At 45.8% G+C, this 20,629-nt stretch overlaps 1 protein-coding gene across 1 annotated transcript; it reads left to right on the forward strand.

Annotated features, from left to right (window-relative positions):
* The first annotated feature begins 485 nt into the window (after positions 1-485).
* Positions 486-19,420, forward strand: TMCO1 (transmembrane and coiled-coil domains 1). The gene is made up of 7 exons (XM_009992197.2): positions 486-629; positions 2,155-2,232; positions 5,716-5,775; positions 9,328-9,374; positions 9,970-10,037; positions 13,564-13,708; positions 19,063-19,420. The coding sequence occupies exons 1-7, from the start codon at positions 560-562 to the stop codon at positions 19,159-19,161; spliced, it is 567 nt and encodes a 188-aa protein (XP_009990499.1). The 5' UTR covers positions 486-559; the 3' UTR covers positions 19,162-19,420.
* Positions 19,421-20,629: the final 1,209 nt, after the last annotated feature.

Here is a 20,629-nt window from a genome sequence, read left to right on the forward strand (position 1 = left end):
GCAAACGGCCTCAGCGCAGCTCTGACGGAGCCATGCGGGGCACCACGGCCCAGCAAGATGCCGGGGAGCAGTGCTGGCAGCAGGAACCCCGCCGCGGGCCCTGTGCCCGGCCTGGACACCACCGGGCCCAGGTGTGCGGGGCCCGGGCGGTGCTGGGGCAGGAGGATCGGCCCCCTCGGCTGCCAGGAAGGTGTCTGGCTCTGGTACCGGTAGCGGCCCCGCTCCCCGCACGGCGCCGTGCCGGGGAACCCCCTCCCCGCCGCGCCGCCATGACAGGCCGCACTCCCTGAACCCCGCCGGGGGCGCGGTGTCCCGCCGGCAGCATTGACAGCCGCCTCGCCCAATCAGAACAGCGCCTGCTCGCGCTTTCCCCGCCCCTCGCTCTTCCCGCCGCTTCTCTCCGAGCGCCGCGTCCATTGGCCGGCGTCGCTCCCCAGAAGGCCAGGTGCTCGCTTCCGGCCGTTGCTAGGCGACGTGCCCTCCGTAGCTTCCGGGCGGCGGGATCTATTTCCGGGAGCGCGGCGGCATTACCGGGGTAGGGGGGGGCGGCAGTATCACCATGAGCACGATGTTCGCCGATACCCTCCTCATCGTTTTCATCTCCGTGTGCACCGCGCTGCTGGCCGAAGGTGAGTGCTGGGGCGGCCTGCAGCGTTCCCCCTTCGGCGGGGCCTGTCCTGGCGGAGTGAGGAGGCCTCGGGGCCCGTTCTGGGCCGGTGGTGGCGTCCGCGGGAGGCGCGGGGATGGCCTGAAGCGGGCTGGTAGGAGGCCGCTCCTCGCCTGAGCGCTGGGAGGGAGCGGGTTAAAGGACGGGATTGGGCTCACTGGGGAGGGTGGGCTGGGCGGAAGGGAGAGCGGGAGTCGGAGGAGAAGCAGGGCCGTGAGAGTGCAAAGCGAGGTGTAGGTACTCAGGGTCACCTGAGGCCTGGCGCTTGGAGGCTCAAGGCAGACCGTATGAGGTGGAGTGTCCTCCACCCCGGAGGACAGCAGTGCGTAACTTGGACAAAACTGACCTCTAATGCAAAGTGGTGGGAATTGAGCTTGGCTTTGGTTTGGGCTATGGGCCAGCAGTTTTCAGTGTGCCTGAAAGAGGACACCGGTGGCTCTCTGTGGCTCTTGTGGTAAGGATGTGAAGGAATCGCCTGAACTTGCGACGATAGTGACTTTGATTGATTACTTGAAAAGGCTTTTTAAATGGTAGGGTGTTGAAACAGGTGCAGCTTTTTAAAGACAGTTTGCATAAATATCTTTTAGGTAGTCAAAGTCAGAGGCTGCTTGTTTTTCCTGGCATTGAGCTGTATCCCAAAATCTCTGTTGTACCAGAGCTGCAAGATGCCATCTTTGGGTGTTTAAGGGTGGAGAGAGTCACAGATGGAATATGGCACTTGCTTTTTAGAAGCCCTACTGTGTGCATTTGAGGTTAGATGGTGTACACACCCATTGCCTTTCACAGCACTAAGCTGTGTTGCCCTCAGAAATGTCTAAAGGGTACCTCTTTCTGCAGCTGGTGATCCTGGGGTCTCAGTAGCACAGTCCTGTTGTCAAACCAAAGCAAAAAAAAAAAGCGGGCCAAAAGCTTTGCGTGGGAGTTCAGATTGAACTGTTCACAAACCACTGGTTCTGTACTTGTGGCACAACTCGTTTTGATCATGTTTGAGTGCATGGAGTTAGACTGAAGAACCTCTCGAGGTCTCTTCTAGCCTAATATTTCTATTTGCCTGTTCAAAACATGCCACCACTAACAGGCAAGTCCTGGTAGGAGCACGAATTACTCCTCGTGCCTTAATTAGGTGCTATGAAAAGGCAGAACACAAAGATGTTTATTGCCTTAATCAGCTCCTAGTGTTAAGGTGAGCAACAGCTGGTAAATATGAGCATGAAGGAACTTAGTGAGTTCCACAAACCACCAGTGCTCAGTAAGATAGCCAGTAACTTCTGAAGATGTTTATTTTGTAGGCACCATTGCTACGTGGAACTAGGGAAGGGGATTTGCAGGAAAATGATGATCTGGCTTTCCAGTGATTTGTGGCACCTTTTTTGTGTTATAATGTGGTTTTATAGACATGAGGTGTATTTTTTGCATTTGCTATTTTGTATCCCTGTTATCCCAAGAGGTCTTTACTTATCTAGTTACTTGCTGAGTATTTCTTTCAGGTATAACTTGGGTGCTGGTATACCGAACAGACAAATACAAGAGATTAAAGGCTGAAGTGGAAAAACAGAGCAAGAAATGTAAGTACTGTTCAGATGTTAGAGAATATGTCTTGCTGCTCCCGTTACGTCCTGCTTTAGCAGGTGTCGAATTGAATAGAGTCTATGCTCTGAGGAACTCCTGCTGCCTCTTCTACTAAGGGAGAGAATTTTCTTCACCTTGGATGTAATAGGAGCCTAATTCTACAAGTTACACAAATCTGTGCTGAGAATACTTATTTGTGTTTGTAGTCCTTGATTTTTGCTGGAGGGAAACCTAGTACAAAGGCATGTTACGTTGTGTGAATTGCCCCTTCTTTTAACAGAGGACAGGAGAGGGAGAAAGAGATCAATACTGGCATATTTTTTTTTTTTTCTGAACATGAGTAGTCAGTGTCTGTGTATATAGATTCCTTTAGATGCCTGAAATAATTCAAAGATGCAGTTTCTGCTTTTCAAGGGCAGTGGAGAATTTCAGATCTCTAGCAGGAAAGAACTAGGGTTGAATAACGAATACTATGAGAGGAAAGCATTGTACATAAAGAGTAAAAGTGGTGATTAATGGTGGGGGATAAGTAAAGACAAAGTCATGATAGAAAGGTCTGAGCTATCAGCTGATATAAAAATAAATTATACTAGTGTAAAGTGGAAACAAACAGAATAGATTAGGAAAAAAAGTCCCAGGTTACTTCATAGAGAGGAGATCTGAGAGGGCAGAGAGGAGTAGAACAAAGGATGAAGGAGGAAGGGAAAAGGGATATGAGGGTGAGCAGTCAGAAGATATGCATCAAATATTGAGAGGAATGGTAAACAGGAAGATCTGAGCATGGAGTGTTCCAATGGACCTGTCTGTATCAGAAGCCACGGAGCAGAGGAGAAATTCAGCTGACCCTTCAAACTCAATTTTACGTGTGCTACACAAGTTGCAGCAGTAGGATAGAGCACATAACAACTGGGGCCAAACCTGAGCTGGTTTTACCTTAAAAATATTTCACCATGATGTCAGCGCTCTTAGTGTGTGAGAGAACAATATTATGAAAGCGTGCTCTTTCCAGTCTAGCTCATTCCAGCCTTCCCCTGGGCAAAATAAACTGAAGAGTTGAAGTATAGTCATGCTTGTGTCACAGCTCCTAAATTAGGGGCTTTTGTCATCACAGCAGTGTCAGATGGGGATTGTGCCTCTGCCTGCCTCACTCTGATCCCACTTGGCTGACAAAAATGTGTGGAGTAGAATTAGCCCCAGAAGAGCAACTTAAAGAAGGAGTTGAAACCCAGCTGAAAACTTAGTTAATGTCCTCGTGTGTTTCTGCTGTGGAACTCTGAAAGCAGTTAGCAGGGCTTAATCTCTGGGGTTTAATGATTGCTGCAAGAGTTTAACGCTGTTTGGTTTTATGGCTCTCCTGGTATCTAGGCTATAATCTGTGAAGGGAAAGATGTGAGGCTCATGTATCTCAATTAGTTTCTAACCTCCTTGGTTGATTTCCCCACTCCCAACACACACACAAAAAAGTAAAACTGAATAAGGAGTTACTAAAAATTCGGCTTTGATCCCCCCCCTCCAAGGACAGCTGGCTGACCTGATGGCTTACAGACAACTTGCAGAGTAGACCACTTGAGCCACACCTTTCACCAATTATCTAACACATCTGAAACAGGAAAAAACACATTTGAGGTCTTTAAGCTCTCCCATGGGAGTCCTAGCAATCCTTAGGATTTGCAAAAACAAATGGGCCACGTAGTGTGCTTGAGCAGACCTTGTTACTTGCAGTCCTTAGTTTCATCTCTTCCTGTCCTTCCTTTCTGTTGGGAGGCAAAGCGTTGTCCGAGGCTGCTGCGGACGTTATAGTAAGTGTTCTGAGGTGAACGTAGTGGTCAACGTGCAAGGCTGAAAACTGTCTCTAGAATTGCTGCTGTGTTGTGTCATGTGTGTTCCCAGATGCACGCTTGCCAGTCTGGAGACTGTCTGACTGACAGCTAGTTGTTCTGCTTGAACCATAAGGGAATTAGGGCTGTGGAGTTCCTCAGGGTTGGCATAAAGCTCAATGGTGTTGTCTAGAGTGAGGCTGTGGTCTGGAGGAGCTCTCTTGTTGCGACTGGGAGCAATAGGTAGACCTGAAAAGAGTCAAAAGCGTTCTCCAGTTGAGTGTAGAGTTAAGGGCCATGGGTTTATGTGAACTAGAGTGGAACGGAATGATCGGGATCCCCCAGCTGGATTTGGCATAAGGATGGCTATGGAGAGAGCATTCTGTGAGCACTGAGTGTGTGTTGTGTCATCTCGAACCTCTCTCCAGCATTCCCTCTGAGCGGAGTTGCCTGTTTTTTTTTCCCCCTTGTGCTAGCCTGCCTGTCAGAGATATGCTTGTTTGGGAAAAACAGTTGTATCTTACTGTTACCACAGAAGAGATGATGTTTAGGTTAATCTTGTCTGGGCCAGAGTGGTTTTCTCAGCAGCTGTGACTGACTCACATGTCACAGGCATTTTGGAAGGCAGTGCTACAGATCCTTGTGTGACTTGGAAGGCTGTTGTGTCTTTATTTCACCTGTGCCTTGAAATCAAGGCGAGAAGATCTGTGCTGAGCTAATACTTTATACAGGAGAAGTGTCCTCCTGCTCAGGTCTCTGAGCTGATTCTGAGAGCTGACAAGGAGCCAAGCCTATTCATTAGTAGAGTAGATATGGTACCAGTACGTAGAGAATAAAAAACAGGCTGCTATCTGTTGTTAGACCATAGCCATGCTTTATCATCCTCGCTTCTCATAGTACTCTTGTTATGGGTCTTAAATTAAAATGTCTCTTCCTTCCTGGAAAAGCTCTTGCTGTCAGCAGAAGAGTGTTTGCAGATGGGCAGCTCACTGACTGTGTTACCAGTTCGCTGCTGGCTTTGTGTCAGCCTTGTTTGCTGCGGGGGGGAGTTGTTTGCAGGTGCGTGGTGACTGTCTGGTTTGGGGAGTTGGTAACTTTGGGCTTAGGCTCCTCCTTTAAAATATTGGAAATGCTTCAGTACCAATTAATTGGAGAATGGAGAGGCTGTGGCCGACCACTTCCCCTGAGAATGCCTGCCGATGAGGAAGGGATGTACGAGAACACAGGCTTTCCTATATTCTGCTTCCCACTGCAGATAATTGGGAGCAGAGCTTGCCACAAAGCTCTTTTCATTACACTTGCTGAATCAAAACTACTGTCTAGTACTAATGACAGATCAGCAAGGGTCATTTGAGCCAAAATTGTCCCCAGACTGCCCAGTTAACAATGTAATGGGCTCTTGACAGAGTTTTAAATTAACCCTTTAAGCATTATGATATCTCAATCAGGGTTTTTAATTTTTTTAAAAATGATTTCTAAGTGTTTGGTGGAGTCGGACTTGACGGTTTAAAACTCGTTGCTTCTGAATACGTTCTTAGTCATACCTAGCTTCCTTTTGTGACCCTGTTCTCTAAAGGAATAGAATGCTTTGTTTGGTGTGTGGAAAGGAGTGGTGTTATCCCTGTGCAGAAATGATAAAATATCTTTCTTTTCGCTTGGCAGTGGAAAAGAAGAAGGAAACGATAACTGAATCAGCAGGCCGACAGCAGAAAAAGAAAATAGGTAAGACTGGGAGAGGAGTGTGGTGCCCCAAGAATGTGGGAAAGTTGAGAAACCTATGGAAGCCATTATCCTTTCCTTCCTCTCGAAACTGTTTATTTAAAGTGGTACTAGAGCTGATTCTTGGCCTGATGACTGAAATATGAACACTTTTGCTTGCTTTTCCAAGACAGGAGAGATCTAGCCTCCTGATGGTTTTAGTCAAATGCAGAGAAGGGCAGCAGCACTGAGAGGAGCAGCACTTCTTGCTGAACTGGTTGCCTTGCTCTCCAATTCCAGCCTTTATATCCAGGACTGTTACAGTTCTGTTGTCAGAGCTCTTTGCTGCAGTGCACTGTCAGCTTGCAATAGCTATGTGACTGTATGATTGTGATTTTGGGTTTTTTTGTTTCCTCATTTGAACACTTCAGAGCTGGTCAATGTTTGCGTTTTAACTGTGACTGTGCTTAGATGTATTTCGAGTTTGATAAATTAGTTTTGCTCAGTTTTAGGTAGCGATTTATTTTTTCTGTGCTTTTTCATTGTCAATAAGCTTAAGTCTTTCTGGGTAAAGGTAACTCTTTAAGTACTGGACTGTGCAAGAACAACATGGTGTGTTTAATAGATGTGAGCTGTAGAACGTGTTGTTATCTGCAGGACTCTAAAAGTAAAAGGTACAGCAAAGCTCACTTAAATTATTGCAGAAACTGTGGCAGGAACACTTCTGAGAGCTCCTGGGAGTTGGCTTCCTCATTCCTCTGTAACACCAGGTAGCTGGATTAGTCATTTGATCTGTACAAAGCTTGGGAATAATTATAAACATATCTTCAAACAGTTCTTCCTAGGTATAAGACCTGTTATCATTAGACTCCTGAAGGGACAGGAGCCAAAATTCTTCTTCTAGTGTATTTTCAGTTCTTAATCTTGAAAAATCCCTGTGTGGGATGAATACTACTTGGTGGATAAGGTAACTTTTTAATGTTGCCTGCTGTTGCTACATATGGTCACTTCCAAATGTGTGTGACAGTGACTTTTTTGCAGGGCACTATCCAAGCTGAACTCTGTCCTAGCAGAGAATATTTTACTTGCACTTGGACTAAACTAATAAACAGAATCTAAGGAATTCAGATGCTCCACCATTTTTTTTATGCACTGAAATAATCTTGTTTTGCAAATAAAAAAGAAAGCACAAAGGGACTAAGAACAGAACTTAGGAAATGACCACTGATTTTGTTTGCTGTGATGCTTGCTGGCCAAGCCTAAGATACCAAGACTGAATTTTTTTTTTTGCAAGTGCTGCGTAACTTCAGTGTCTCATTTGTTTTCAGGCAAAGCTGAATTCTTAGTGTTTCTGAAAAATCAGGCCCTAAATGTCAAGCTGGGCATCCAGAAGATGACTCACAGCTATTAACTGCTTTTGAAATCTCTGATCCCAGTAACTTACTGGATGCTAAATTGTTCGGCAAGATGTAGCATTGTTGTAACAGCAAGCTTACTTGTGCTGGAGTTCTTTTAACCATTCTAATTTAAAAACCAAATAAAATAATGAGCTGAGGCATTACAGATAAGTCACAGCTGTGGTACAGACCTGCCTCAGTTGCCATCTGTTTTGTGCACAGAATAAGGCAGGAGGTGTGTCTATGATATTACTTGGTTACTTAAGGAATGAATCATGCCTGTGCACAAGGAGGTAGGGTGAAAGTTTCATGGGAAGGCTTAATTTGGCCTACTTACCAAACTTCTTATTTTTAAGTGTAAAGTGAACTGACTTCAGTCACATTGTGTCTAAGTCACCTTTCACACTGCCGGAATGGGCCACCTTTAACATCACGGTGCAGCCTGTCCTTTCAGCTTAAGGAGTGTGTTTGTTAGCTTCAACTTTGCTACTGCTTTCTGTGTCCATGTGCCCCTAGAAGAAAAGACAGTGACGTCCCCCCAGGTCCACATCAGTGCTGGGTAGACAGCAAAACAAAACCCAGAAAAACCCAGTGCTGGCAAGTAAGATAATGGCTGTATCCTTATGGTTTGTGTTTCACTGAGTAGAATAAGATGATTTTGGACTCCAGGGTGCTGCTTGTTGACCCAGTTGTCTTTCTCTGTGCCTCTACCCAGCTGTGTAGCAAACTACTTAAAAGCTTCTTATGTGTGACCTGGGCAGGAAGAGGCCATTTATGTCAGATGGTGGAACATCAGGAGCCTGTTTGTTTCGAATTTGTAGAAATGGGTGAGAAACAGCTCAGGTATATTGAGGGATCAGGGCTGTATTCTTTATCTCTGTAACCTTTAGCCTATCTAAAGAGATGGCTAGTTATGTAGCAGAGGGAAAAAACAAGTATTTGTGCCAAATGTGATTCCTAAAGAGCTGGCCTGGGCTGAAATGTCCCAGAATAAAACTCTCCACCTGGGTCAGGAAGCAGGTGTCTGGAAAGTTCCTGCCAGGGTAGATGGTTTGTAGTTAGAAGCAATTGAAAATAGCAATGAAGATTCTCAGAAAGTGGATGGGGGTGTTGCTATTGCTTTTGATAACGCTTACTGCAAGTCCCTGTGTTTAGCAGGGGCTTGGAAGATAACTGTTGAGCTTCTGTGCTGCGGGCCTCTTGTACTGAAACTTCAGCAGGGATCCACTGGACAACTCGCATGCTGGATAGCCCTTGACAGTCCTTCTGCATCCACCCTCTCTTCACTCACGTGTTTTTTTGATGTTTCTTCATCGCCCACATCCTTACTTCAGCTAGGTGTTGCTTCTAAGCCCTGGCTGCCTTTCTGGATCCTCAGTCTGAGAGGAGCGTAGTGGGCAAGAGACGGTGGGATGTGGGACAAGAGAGGTGACAGGACAGTGGACTCAAGGCCAGAGGAGTCCTGCAGTGAGGGGCATGGAGAATGCCCCCTTGGAAAACTGGGCGTCTTTGAAGTTTGTGGTGACTTCAGGACAGACTTAATTTCCGAAGTAGCATTTTAAAGTATTCTCTGCAGAGCAGAGTAATACACTCATTACTGAAATGATGTAGAAAATCTCTTTCCTCTTTGGAGAATCTTCTAGGTGTGACAAGGGTCCAAATGCCATTACTTGGACCAGCAGGATATTCATCTTTCTGAGGTGCAGCTCCCGGTTCTGTGTGTGGTTTCAGAGTCCCTTCGGACACCTCCAAAGTGAAATTCTTACTTATAAAATGTATTTATAATGGTGAGCCTGGTGTGCAGCAAATGGAGACTGCTCTTTCGGGAGTGTGAGACAGAGGCACTGTCTCTGTTTTCTGGCAACATTGTTCATGCGACTGCGTTAGTTGGTTGAGTTAGCATATTTCCTATTCTGTGCATTTCTTCCAAAAGTGCTGAATGTGTGATTCTAGCCGCCTCCTCTTTCGTGCCTGCTTTGCTGCGTGTTGCTATGGCAGGGAAGCAGCTGGCTGTATACAGTTTTTCACTTTCTACTGTCTGACATGGAGAGCTGGAGTTAGTTTTGGAAGTATTATTTATTTGGGGAGCCAAGAAGGTTAAGCCTTCCTGGAAATGAAAACATTCTGGTTTCTAGGTTGGTGTAACTGATTAGAACTGTTGTTGTTTATGTCTTTCCAGAGAGACAAGAAGAGAAACTGAAGAATAACAACAGAGACTTATCAATGGTAAGAAAACTAAAGCCTGTTCCTGACTACTAGATTTTGGTCAGCTTTCCAACAGAAAGGGTTTGTTCAATTGGCAGACATAGCAGCCTTTCCTTCTGAAAGGTACTTCTGGATCATCTCTAATAGCTACAGATTTTAGCATGAGCTACAGAGTTCTCCAGCAGTTAACTGCCTCATCTCGTGGCCAACCTTAGCTATTTTTATCTTTGTAAGTCTCCGTGATGTTTTCAAAGTAGAATTAATTTGTCTGACTTCTCTTGTAAGTTCTGTCTTTGTAATGATCCCCTCCTGATTGTGTGTTGTGGGTTTTTTTTTTTCCCTTAAGCCTGTGTAGCCAACCTGTGGAAGGTAACAGGACAAATCTTAAGCACTTTTCACATCAGTGGTCTGCTCTGTGGCTGCCTTTGTACCCAACTGTTGACCAAACATCTCTTTGGGAGTTCTCTAGTCACTTTTATCATCTCTCTGGCCTTCTGGGTCGTGTTTTTTCCTTCTAGATTCCAGTGATGCTGTACAAAGCCTGTTCTGAAGGGTGTGAGCCCATAATCCTTCAGTGTAGGCCTGTTTTGATTACCTCTGACCTTTCTGCTTGCAGGTTCGGATGAAATCCATGTTTGCCATTGGCTTCTGCTTCACTGCTTTGATGGGAATGTTTAACTCCATGTAAGCATCAACTTTCTGGATTTTTCTTAAATTTTCATGGTGGATGTATTCTCCACCTTCCTTCTGTCACTTGAAGTGTTACAGTGACAATGTTCATCCAAGAACCATAACAAATCTATATAAAATGGATCGATATTTTGTATGAAGATGCAGTTGTCTGGTCGCCACATGCATGTTCTGCTCAAGAGGCAACACACTGCAGGCCGAATGCAATCAAACTGAGTAAATTGCATTCAATCTAGACACAACTCTAACATTCTTTCTTCTTGGGAACACATTGATGAGGGCAAGTTTAGTAGATGTCAGGCAAGCAGCTGCAGTCTTCAGCTGCTTTGGCTTTGCTATAGTAGTGTGACCAAAAAATGCTCTTGCAAGCAAAACCAGGTCAGCTCCCTTGCCCTTAAAAATGAGCTGTAATTGGAGAGCTTGCTGTTGCCCTACTTAAGGTGATCAGAGTCAAGATGCTAACAGGTCCAGGCATGGGCTCTAATCTTCCTTGGCTTTAAAAATGACCCGGGATAGGTCTAGTCTTAAAAAAACAAAGACAAATAAAGCCCAAACTGGTTTGTGTGGTTATGGACAGCTTTGTTTCGGACGTGTGAAACTGAAAGACTGTGCTTGCTTGACTTATAAAACTTGATTCAGTCTTGAAACGTGAACTTCTTGTTGGCTGTTAAATCTGAAGATAACATGAATATGATTAGTATAACTTTCGGGAGGCTGCTTAATACCTGGGCAATATACTTGTCCTGCAAACGGGAATTTTCCTTCTTGTGCACCAAAACCTTTGGCCTCTGTGCTGGCAGTCCCCAGGATACAGTCAATTGTTATTTTACTGCAGATCTGTGGGTGGATAAATTGCAAATGGGGTAACGTAACAGAAGTGCCACTGTGCAAACTCTTTATTTTTCAGCTTAGTCAGACTTCAGCATCTAACATTCTCTGGAGTGCTGTGAAACTGAGCAGAGGAACACAGCACTGAAGGACTCTAAAATTTGGGTGCAATCTTGAGTCACTGATGTCTCATTTAACTCCAGCCCTGGGTGATGATGGAAGTTCATTGTGAGTCGTGTGCCCAGCAACATAGTGTCTGTGAGGGGTTTATAATGCTGCACCTAAGGCGTTCAAGTGCTTGCCTAGCTATTTGGGTGCAATACAAACACCACCACTCCTGCCCCTGAAACAGACTGAAAAACAAACTAAAAAAACCCACCCTACTCTGCCTGCTTTCCTAGAGTGGAAAGAGACAGGAAGGAATTGATTTTGGTTAAATCCTCGGTGGCTCCTCCTTCCATAGGTACTAACCTGAAAAAATCAGTTTACTGGTTTCATCTCCTTTAAGACCACCAAGTTTACTTGTCTTATTCCTCTTTTGAGGATTCCTGCCTGCAGAGACCATGCTACAAGCCACAGAGTTAACATGAAGCTTTTAGGCATATCTCTCCTTTAACTGTCTCTTTCTTTAGAGGGAACCTGAACGTGAACAGAAAGAGTGTCCAGAAAGCTCACTGTCTGTTCAAATTGAAATAGCTTTCTTGCTAATAGCTGAGGCTGTGGAATGAAAATCTAAAGATTTGACTGTCTTGCCTTCAGGGCTAGATAGTTAAATTTTTGCTCCTGGTCTCACCACAAGGTAGCTAGTGTATTTGTATCTGAACGGCAGCTTTGGTGGGTTGTACTTGCACTGTTTGAAGCTGGTAGAATGGTTTGATGGAGCTGGTTCTCACTTATGTGCTGTCATTGTCTTGGGATAGCATAAAGAGCAGCTGCTTGTCTTGAGAGGAGAATGCTTCAGTTTCCAATTCAGGAGGCTCTTTAGCTCCCTCTGGGAAGCTGCCAGGTCATCCATGGAGGCACTCTGGGTGTGGTATGGAAAGAAAGAAAAAGGTGGCTGACACCTGTGATGGCTGTAGCCTCATTTGCTTGCCTTTCCTGTTCTTGAATGAGTTCATTGCTCTGGGGGGCAAAAGGAGCTGGAACTGTATGGAAGTAGCATGATGTGCTGCCGTTTGGACAAGTACTATGCAGATGCTGTTACTCTGTGGCTGGGCACGTCACCTTTAGCAAGTGCCAGCTTAGTCAAAATGGAGATGACTGTGGTGACTGGGCCTCTTAGAGTGTCAGCAGTACTGGGGCAGCAGGGTGGACCATGCTGGGAGGAGATGTAAGTGTCAAGAAGGCTGGTTTAAACCCGAAGAGCAGAATGCTGTGCTGAAGATGAGCAGCTAAATGACTGTTGTGGCTTAAAAGGTGTGCTAGGGCCGTGCCATCTGTAGCAGTGGTGGCCTCTAGGCAGATAGGATTTCTCCTGGGAGAGAAATTAGCTTCTGTGTGTCTCCGCTTTCTCTTGTCAGAAAGTGTTTTTTTTAATGCAGTCAGTTCTCAGTCTCGAGTTTTGCATTTCAGTACCCCTTCATGATAACTGTGAAAACCTGCTGGAATTAAAAGCAGATACCTCGGGGTGCTACTGCTGAAGTACTTGTCATTCTCACAGCAGGAATAACGCAGGATTTTAAGCCACTGGGGGATGTTACAGGGAGATAAACATCCGTTCCTAGCTCTTTTGCCAAACTGCCTGTGAGATGTAAACAAAGTTGGCGTGTGTTTGAGCTTTAGCTGTGTGAATGCATCTCCACAGGAAAGAACGCTCATTTAGGATCTCTTGAAACAAGAAACACCTGTTAGAAAATCAGTGCATGCCGAGAAGATAACATCCAAATATGCACATGCTGATGAAGCATCATACACACTTACTTCAAAAGATTGGGTTGGGAGAAATCTTTGCAAACTGTCCAGAATTCACACTCTGCCTGATGCCCTGGAATGCGGACCTGGAGGAGTTCCAGGAGCAGGACAGGCTGCTTGGAATACATGGTATCATTATGCCTCTGCACTGCTTTTGTCATCAGAGCTAATGCAGAGAAGACTGTTGGTATTAAAAAGTGTTCTGTTGATGGCTCTCTTACGTGTCCTTCTTGTGCTGAGAAGTATAGCTGCTCTAGGAAAGGAGAAGGTGTCTTTGGTTTCTGCTCTGCTTAAAAAAAAAAATGGTCTTTTCCTTAAAGTGAGGCCTCCATCTTCTTGCAGTAACTGCAATACACCAGGGTGATAGTCATTGATCTTTCATTCAAGTGCTGGCTGTGTTCTGGGAAGTGATCTGCTAAATTTGACTTTTAAATAAAATGCACCAGTAAACTGCAAAACATCAACCAGGGTTTTTATGAACCAACAGCTTGTCCAGCTGATCACTTAAATCACTATGAAACACTTGGTCTCTGACTATGGCAAAACTGTTACTTACCCTGTGGATAACACCCTGTGGTTGTCGAGGGCCTTGTGAGACAGGTGTCTTTAGCCTCCTTGGTGTGGTGTATATAGAGATGGGATGGAAAAGGTAACATGGCTTTTTAGCCTTCCATGTGATCTTATCTGCTCTGATGGCCTGTCCAAGAAGCTCATTTGTTCTTTCTATGGCCAAAGGCTCTTTTACTGTCCCCAGTTGTGATCCAGTGTGCTCTTTTTCCAGATTTGATGGCCGAGTGGTGGCAAAGCTTCCGTTTATCCCCCTCTCATACATCCAGGGTCTCTCCCACCGCAACCTTCTAGGGGAAGATTACACTGACTGCTCCTTCATCTTCCTCTACATTCTCTGCACAATGTCCATCAGACAGGTGAGTACGTTGCTGTGTCTCCTGCATGCCTGAAGCAGGAAAGTACATGTCCATTTGTAAAGAGGAGTCTGTTCCTGATGTCCGGTTTTGCATGTATAATCTTTTATCTGTTTGTGGTATCTGTGTTTGCCTTCATTCCTATGATTCATATTCAAAGCAGTTTTAGGTTGAGATCATAAAAGCAGCTACTATCCTGGACTGGTGTGAAAGACTTGACTGGAGACTTGCGCTGGGGTGCTGGGACAGATTTGGCAGAAAGGGATTCTGTGTGTGTGTGTCTGATAGCTTTGCAGGTTGCCATTTCAGGAGATTATCTCTCAGAAACCAATCTAAGCACTGCTTCTTAGTAATTATGACTTTTACAGTAATATGAGAAAAGAGAAGTGTAGCATCTTCAGGGGAAACTTCCTTGGTGGCTTGAGGTTCTGTAAAGGTTCAATCAGTCCATAACTTCGCTACAAAAGTGAGGAAAGAGTTAAACCTGTTCTTTTGGGTTTGTCCTTCCTGTTTTTGCTGCCTGCCTGATTATTTTTTTTTTCAGATTTAAGAAAACTGATTTTTTTCTGATTTAAGAACTTTACCTTTGGTGTCAAGTCCCTCCCAGTGTTAGGGATGTGGCATAGAAAGGGGGTCTGGTATGATAAGCCAAGAGCAGGCTATACACACAGTTCCCTGGCAAAGTCAGTTAGTCCCATGTTTTGTGTGGGTTTTTTTGTGTATGTGGGGTTTTTTTCTTTAAAAGAGAAGCATCAGGGAGGATAAGGGGAAATGCCTGTTCAGGAAGGTTCACCAGCAGCTTAAGTGGCAGAACGGACAAGTGGGCCTTTTCAGGGCAATTGGAAGTCTACTTTGCCAAATTTCTCCCGAGAGCACTGGGGATAAGTTAATAGACTCTGGAGGCTGGATGAATGCTGGTGCAACTAGCTGCAAACTATCTGGTCTTCTATATTTATGTTTTGTTTTTCTTTAATTCACTTCGTGAATTTTTGCTGCTCTTCTCCTTGAACAACTTGTTCATTTTCCTTAGAGGATGCCAAGGGACTGAGGAAAACTTAAAGCAGATCAGCGAAGGGAAGAGATGTGTTGTGCCAGCTGCTGTTGCAGGTTTGGATGAGTTTGATGCAGCAGTTCAATAGAGAGTTCCTTTAGTCACAAAGTGCATGCTAGTGAGTTGGATTTTCCATAGTCCTCCATATTGGATGCTTGTGTTGAAGTGGATCTGTGTCTGGTCCTATGAGAAAGCAGATAATGAATTGTAGAATAATTTATGTTGAGAAAGTCACCTGGAGGTCATCTGGCCCACCCCTCACTCCACGCAGGGCCAGCTTCAGAGTATGAAAGGCCAGAGGCTTCCTCATTCTGTTCGCTACAAAACAAATTTTGTTTCACTTCCCAGTAACTGGAACAGTGTTTGCAGCTTTGAAAGAAATGAGACCTTTTTAGCTCTTGGGATCATCTGCCTGAATTCCTGGGATGCTGTTCCTTCAGGTAGTCTTGTCTGGTGCTGCTCTGTTACTCACCTGTGTTACTCATCCTTTTTTTCCAATACTTCAGATTATTATATGAAACTAAACAGCACCACCAACAAGATTTTTCTGCACCAATTGGGTTGATAGGGGAACTCCCTTGCTGAAAAATCCCCCATGGATCTTTTTTTTTGTCCAAAAATATAATTCTTGTGGTTAGTTCTAGTCCTGGGCATTTCCTGATATTTCCTATTGTGAAATCAGTAGATGGCATGAACTGAGTGGTGATCCAGTCTGGTTCAGGGCGGGAGTGCTGAGCTGTTTGCAGTGGGTTGGGCTTTCTAGAGAAATTCTTGGCGGGGGGGGGAGGGGGGGAATTGCCCTTGTGCTTGAGAGTTCATGCTGATGGTCCTGTCGAGGATGGAAGTTACTTTATTGCTTTGGGGAAGGACGTGTTTGATGTGAAGCTCTGGATTGCAGTCTTCATAGTCCTTATCTACAGGATCGTGATACCTGCAGCTCTGCGGCCATTAGCTCCATCTCTTCCCCTTGCTACACGGAGGGAAGGGCAGAGACCAGCCACATGAGTTTGTGCAAAAGCTCGGAACTGAAGCTGTGATTGCTGGCATCTTGCTCTTGGCTTTATTACTGTTTGAAGGAACTTAGATGGTAACAGCATTGGGAAGAGGACTTTGAAGGGCTGTGAGAGGCCAGGGAGAGGGAAGAAAGTAATTAAGGGCTTAAAATGGTGCCAAAGACTTGCTTTTGGTGCTTTCAGTGACCTTGGAGGTGAAAGCTTTGTGATCCTTTGTGTTTCACTGTGTGAAAAGGGAAAAATCTCGCCGGGTCAGCTTCAAAACAGCTGTAAGCCCAAGGGAGGAGAACTGATGTGGGAGTCAGTGTCTGGTTTGATGCTGCTGGCACGAGAGGAGGAGTGGAGATACACCAAAAGTCAGGGAACAGGTTGCAACAAACTAAGGAGACCATACATCCCTCAGCCTTCCCTTAAATCCTGGAGCTGCCTGTGGAGGGATCAAAGGCAGGGAAGAGATGTCCCTGTGGAGCTCAGAACTAGAGGAACTTGTGTGTGTGAAAGAACAGTGACCTGGAGGGAAATGCAGGGGAGTACGTGAGGGTGGGGAGACGAACTGGACAGTGATTAAACTGACATTAGTGGGATAGGCAGTAGCAGCATCAGGCAGTCTCTTCATGCGGTCCTCAGGCACGTGGCGGGGATAAACTCTCCAAACACTGACTGGGAAGCTTGCTGCCTGTGACCTGGCCAGCGTCTCCCAAAATAGTCAACTTGCCGTGAGTAACTTCCTTTGCGATGTTCCCAGCTCTCCCTGGCACGTAAATCCTGTCCCCTAGTTCCTCCTTGCCTTCCTGTTTGGAGAGAGGAGGGTTACTGGGAGAGGCTTTCCAAGGGTCCTTGAGCTGCTGGGTTTCAGCTGGGAAAGTCTGCTGCTGGGCTGGGCGGGAGGTGTAATGTCAGGGTTACATCCTCTGTCCCTGCCCCTGTTTCTGAGCTCCTAGCCTTCACCTGTGCTCTTTGTAAGAGGAATATGCTGCTGTGCCTCAGGCGTTTGCTGGTCTTCATTTCCTTTTCACACATGCCTGAGCTGTAGATTAGGCAACTTCTCTCTGAAATGTGTTCCCAGTGGGAAGGGGAGCCAGCAATTATCCCTACTGCCAGAAGTGCACTTTCCCACACAGCCTGATCTTGGGGCAAGGAGCCACTTACTGCCTTGTCTTTGAGGCCCTTTCTGGGTTTGAAGACAAAAGCAGAAGCAGCTCCTGTTCTTCCTGCAGTCATTTGAGGGAAGTTCAGATGAGGAATTTGGATTAAGAATCCAAATCTTTTGACCAGGTCTTACAGGCTTCCCTCCCTGTTCCTGAAGGTGATGGTCATGTTTATATTGGAAGTACTCTGCAGACGACTTCTTTGCAACATGGCAGACAGGACAGGTTTCTGCTGGACCTTGCCCCAGCGCTGGTGTTTCCAGCTGTGTGGACTTCAGGAATGCTGTCCAGCAAAACTTGCTTTGCAGCTGGTGCAGGAGTCTAGGTGCCTTCTACAGCAAAGAGGGCATTACTATGGAAGGATAGTGCTGGAGAGTGACAGCAGTCTTGAATCCACATACAGGCAAGCTGTCATCTCTCTTCCTCTAGGAACTGTTCAAGCAGACAGAGTAAACTTCAGCACGGCAGTTCTTCTCTCTTGATTCTTAAAGGAGCAGGGAGGAGGCAGTACATGCTTTCTTGCTTCCATGGATGCCCTGGTAGGATCTCTACTCTGCTACACGGTGAGCCAGTACAAAGCTGGCAGGATCCTGGTCCTGCCTGCTGCTGACTCTGCAGCACCCTCTGGTGTTGCTGAATCTGCCCCTTAGCTGCTGTTGTTTTCTCCTTTCTGCCCATCTCTTGACCAAGGCAGCTCTGAGAAAAGGAGCCACACAAAGGAGTCTCCCACAGTGAAACGCTCTCATATATATTCAGTTGCTGAGTATGAACCAGTGGCTGATTTATGTAGGCCATGGACCAAACCTGATGCAATTCATTTTCAAATGTTCCTCTCCTTTACTTTCATGCTTGTGTGTGGGCTGAAACCTCTGTTTTTGTAGTCTCTACTTGGAATGATTCCTGATTGGTGTGTGGTGTTTTTTTTAATTTCGCTACTGTGGCATTACAAAGCTCTGTCTGCCTTTTTTTTTATTTGTTCTCCTTCCATGATCAAAAAGGTCAAGAACTCTATGACCTTGCTATCTGACCTATGCTGACAGTTATTTTGGAGAGAACACTCAGGTTTGAAGAGAATCCTCCTTTTTGTTGTCTCCATAGCCAGGACTCAGATGGTGACTTGAGGAGGACACAGATGTTTTCTTCTTTCCTTTGCATCAGGTGTCCCTGTTTTGCCTGAGCAACACCTTGAGGTGTAGTTATTTACAGTGAAGGATGAGACTGAAAGAACTGGTAGCTCTTTGTAGTTGCACTGTGGCAAAATTTAGAAGGAATTTCACAAAAACCAAGAAAAACATCAAATTTAAATATTCTGCTGTGAGTTTTTAGCTAATGCCCCTCTCTGCTACTTAATTCTTTCCTTGCTTGTTGTTTTCCACTGAAACACTCGGCTCAGATGCAGATGAGGTCATCTCAATAGTCAGTTTTCGGGTTTTGCTACATATGTCCCGTTATACTGCCTGTCTCCACCAAACCATTGTTCTGCCTGCATCACTAGCATTCATGTTAATTCTGTGCCTAAGCTCCTGACGTGAACTTGGCACATGTTCTGGTTGCCATGCTGCTGACCCAAATTCTGTCTGCATTACAAGAGAGCCTTCCTTGCCAGCTTGCAGACCCTCAGGCTCTGGTGACTGCCGTCGACAGTGGTTTCTGGAACTTGTGAAAACCAGGGGCTGCTTTGGTTCTGCCTGTGAGCAGATGTGAGGAGCCTGCTCCTGTGTGCGTGCTGCGGTTATGTTGCAAAGATAACTGTTGTGTGTTGAGTTTAAACCAGCCTGTGTGCGAAGACATTAACCAGGTATCTGTCAGCTGGCTGTGTGGTATGGAGCCGCAGGTGGAAAAGAACCCTCAACCAAAATGTGGATTTGATGATCAGAAGGCTTTTGTTGAGGTGGGGGAGAGTGGCCCAGCTCTAATTGTAGCCATTGTGGATGGTCGTCTGGATCTGCGCTAAGCTTTTTGTGAATCTGTAGGAATAGAGGTCCAATATATAGCAGCCAGATGGGTGAGGCTGTGTGGGTGAGAACCTGAATGTGTCGAAACTAGTGGGAAAGTTGTACTTGTGAGCAGAGCTGGGATTTCTTCCTCTTTGTCTCCCTTCTCATGGTCTGACACTATCTTGCTCTTCTGTTCTTGTTTTTGCAGAACATCCAGAAAATGCTCGGTCTTGCTCCTTCCCGGGCTGCCACCAAGCAAGCAGGGGGCTTCCTTGGCCCCCCACCTCAGGCAGGGAAGTTCTCCTAAAGCACAGTTACAGCTTTCGTGGAAGGTCTGACCAGTGCACAAGACTGCCTTTGGGAGGTAACCAGATGGGATTCTGCACCAGGCTTCACATGTCCAACACCAGCCTATGCAGTATTGGCCACAGTCTTGGAAACTTCTTCCATTTGGCGTATTCTACCAGCGATTGTTTGCTCATCAAACCAAGAAAGTTCTCAGAAGATAACTTGACTTTTTGTTTCTGTTGTTTCTGAGAAATAAATGGCACGGGCATGTTGATTTAGATGTCTCTTAATTGTGCTGTAGGACAGCTAGAAATGCACTGATGCGGTGCCGTTGATTTAGTCTATGAAATGGAAATCAACTCGGATAGCAAGAGTGGTATCTGCAAAATTCAGGACAACCATGCTGTGAAGTGACCAAGTCTCTTGCCTTAGACATACTGGCTGTAGCCTTGCGTAGTAGGGAGCTGGGCAAGTAGGTGTGCTTAATTCTCCATTTGCAAGACTTCCAGTGTGGAGCGTGAGGTTTTTCATTGGCTCAGGTGACTGGAGGCACCAGAATGCGCCCCTGTGCCAGGCTGCCCTTGGAGGTTGCATAGCCTGTGTCTTCCTGGCAGAGTGCAGCCTCACAGAGATTTTTTGGTGTTTTTTTTGGTGGCATTATACAGCTGCTGTAAAAGTTGCTTGCTTGGGCAGAATCTGTTCAATTACAGAAACAAACCTGGCCTCCAAACTCGAGTAAACAGCTGAATTACACCAGTGCCATCCACTGCTGCTGAACCCTTTCTTGCCTGAGTGGCTACGACAGCACTGGTTTTGCTTATGCTCCTTGGTTTGCTGCTACACAGCCTGGCGACCAATATGCATCTTAGAAGGCTTCCTTCGTAGGCCAGGAAGCCCCTTACACTGTCTTCTGCTTTGCCAAATAATCCTCTGTTTCAGTCTTGTTGGCTGGAGCCCGCTCACCTTGTTTAAAAGGAGTGAATAACTCGTGCTGCCGTTCTCAAGGTAGGATGGCAGTTTTCCCAAAGGATGTGGTACCCAGAGGAGCTGTGGATTTCTTGCTTCTGTGACTGAGGTTTATAACGTGGTACCTCTTTCGGGGATTTTTTGACTAGATGCATGTCAAGGGGATAATTCTGAAACACCTTACGGTGGTGTGGAGCATGTGCAATGCCATATTAAATACTGAATATTGGATTAATTTTCAGTAAGCGTAGGGCACTTTTGCAGGATTATTTAAAGATAAATCAGGAGTGTGGAACCTCTGTTCGAAGCTCTGCTTCTCAAAAATGAGTATTTGGCAGGTAAAGGGAAACATTTAGTGTATACTGATGCTGCCTGGCTCTCAGGCTGCGTTTTTGACTTTCTGCTGTCTGGTGTACCTACAAAATTCCACAGGGAGCAGCCCCAGTTGCATAATTCCTGTTTCCCTTGTGTAGAATTCCTGCTTCCCTTGTGTAGCCTCTCTTAGTTCCTATCGTTGTCAG

The sequence above is a fragment of the Tauraco erythrolophus genome, chromosome 10 (assembly GCF_009769465.1).
Source record: "Tauraco erythrolophus isolate bTauEry1 chromosome 10, bTauEry1.pri, whole genome shotgun sequence".
Classification (NCBI taxonomy): domain Eukaryota; kingdom Metazoa; phylum Chordata; class Aves; order Musophagiformes; family Musophagidae; genus Tauraco; species Tauraco erythrolophus.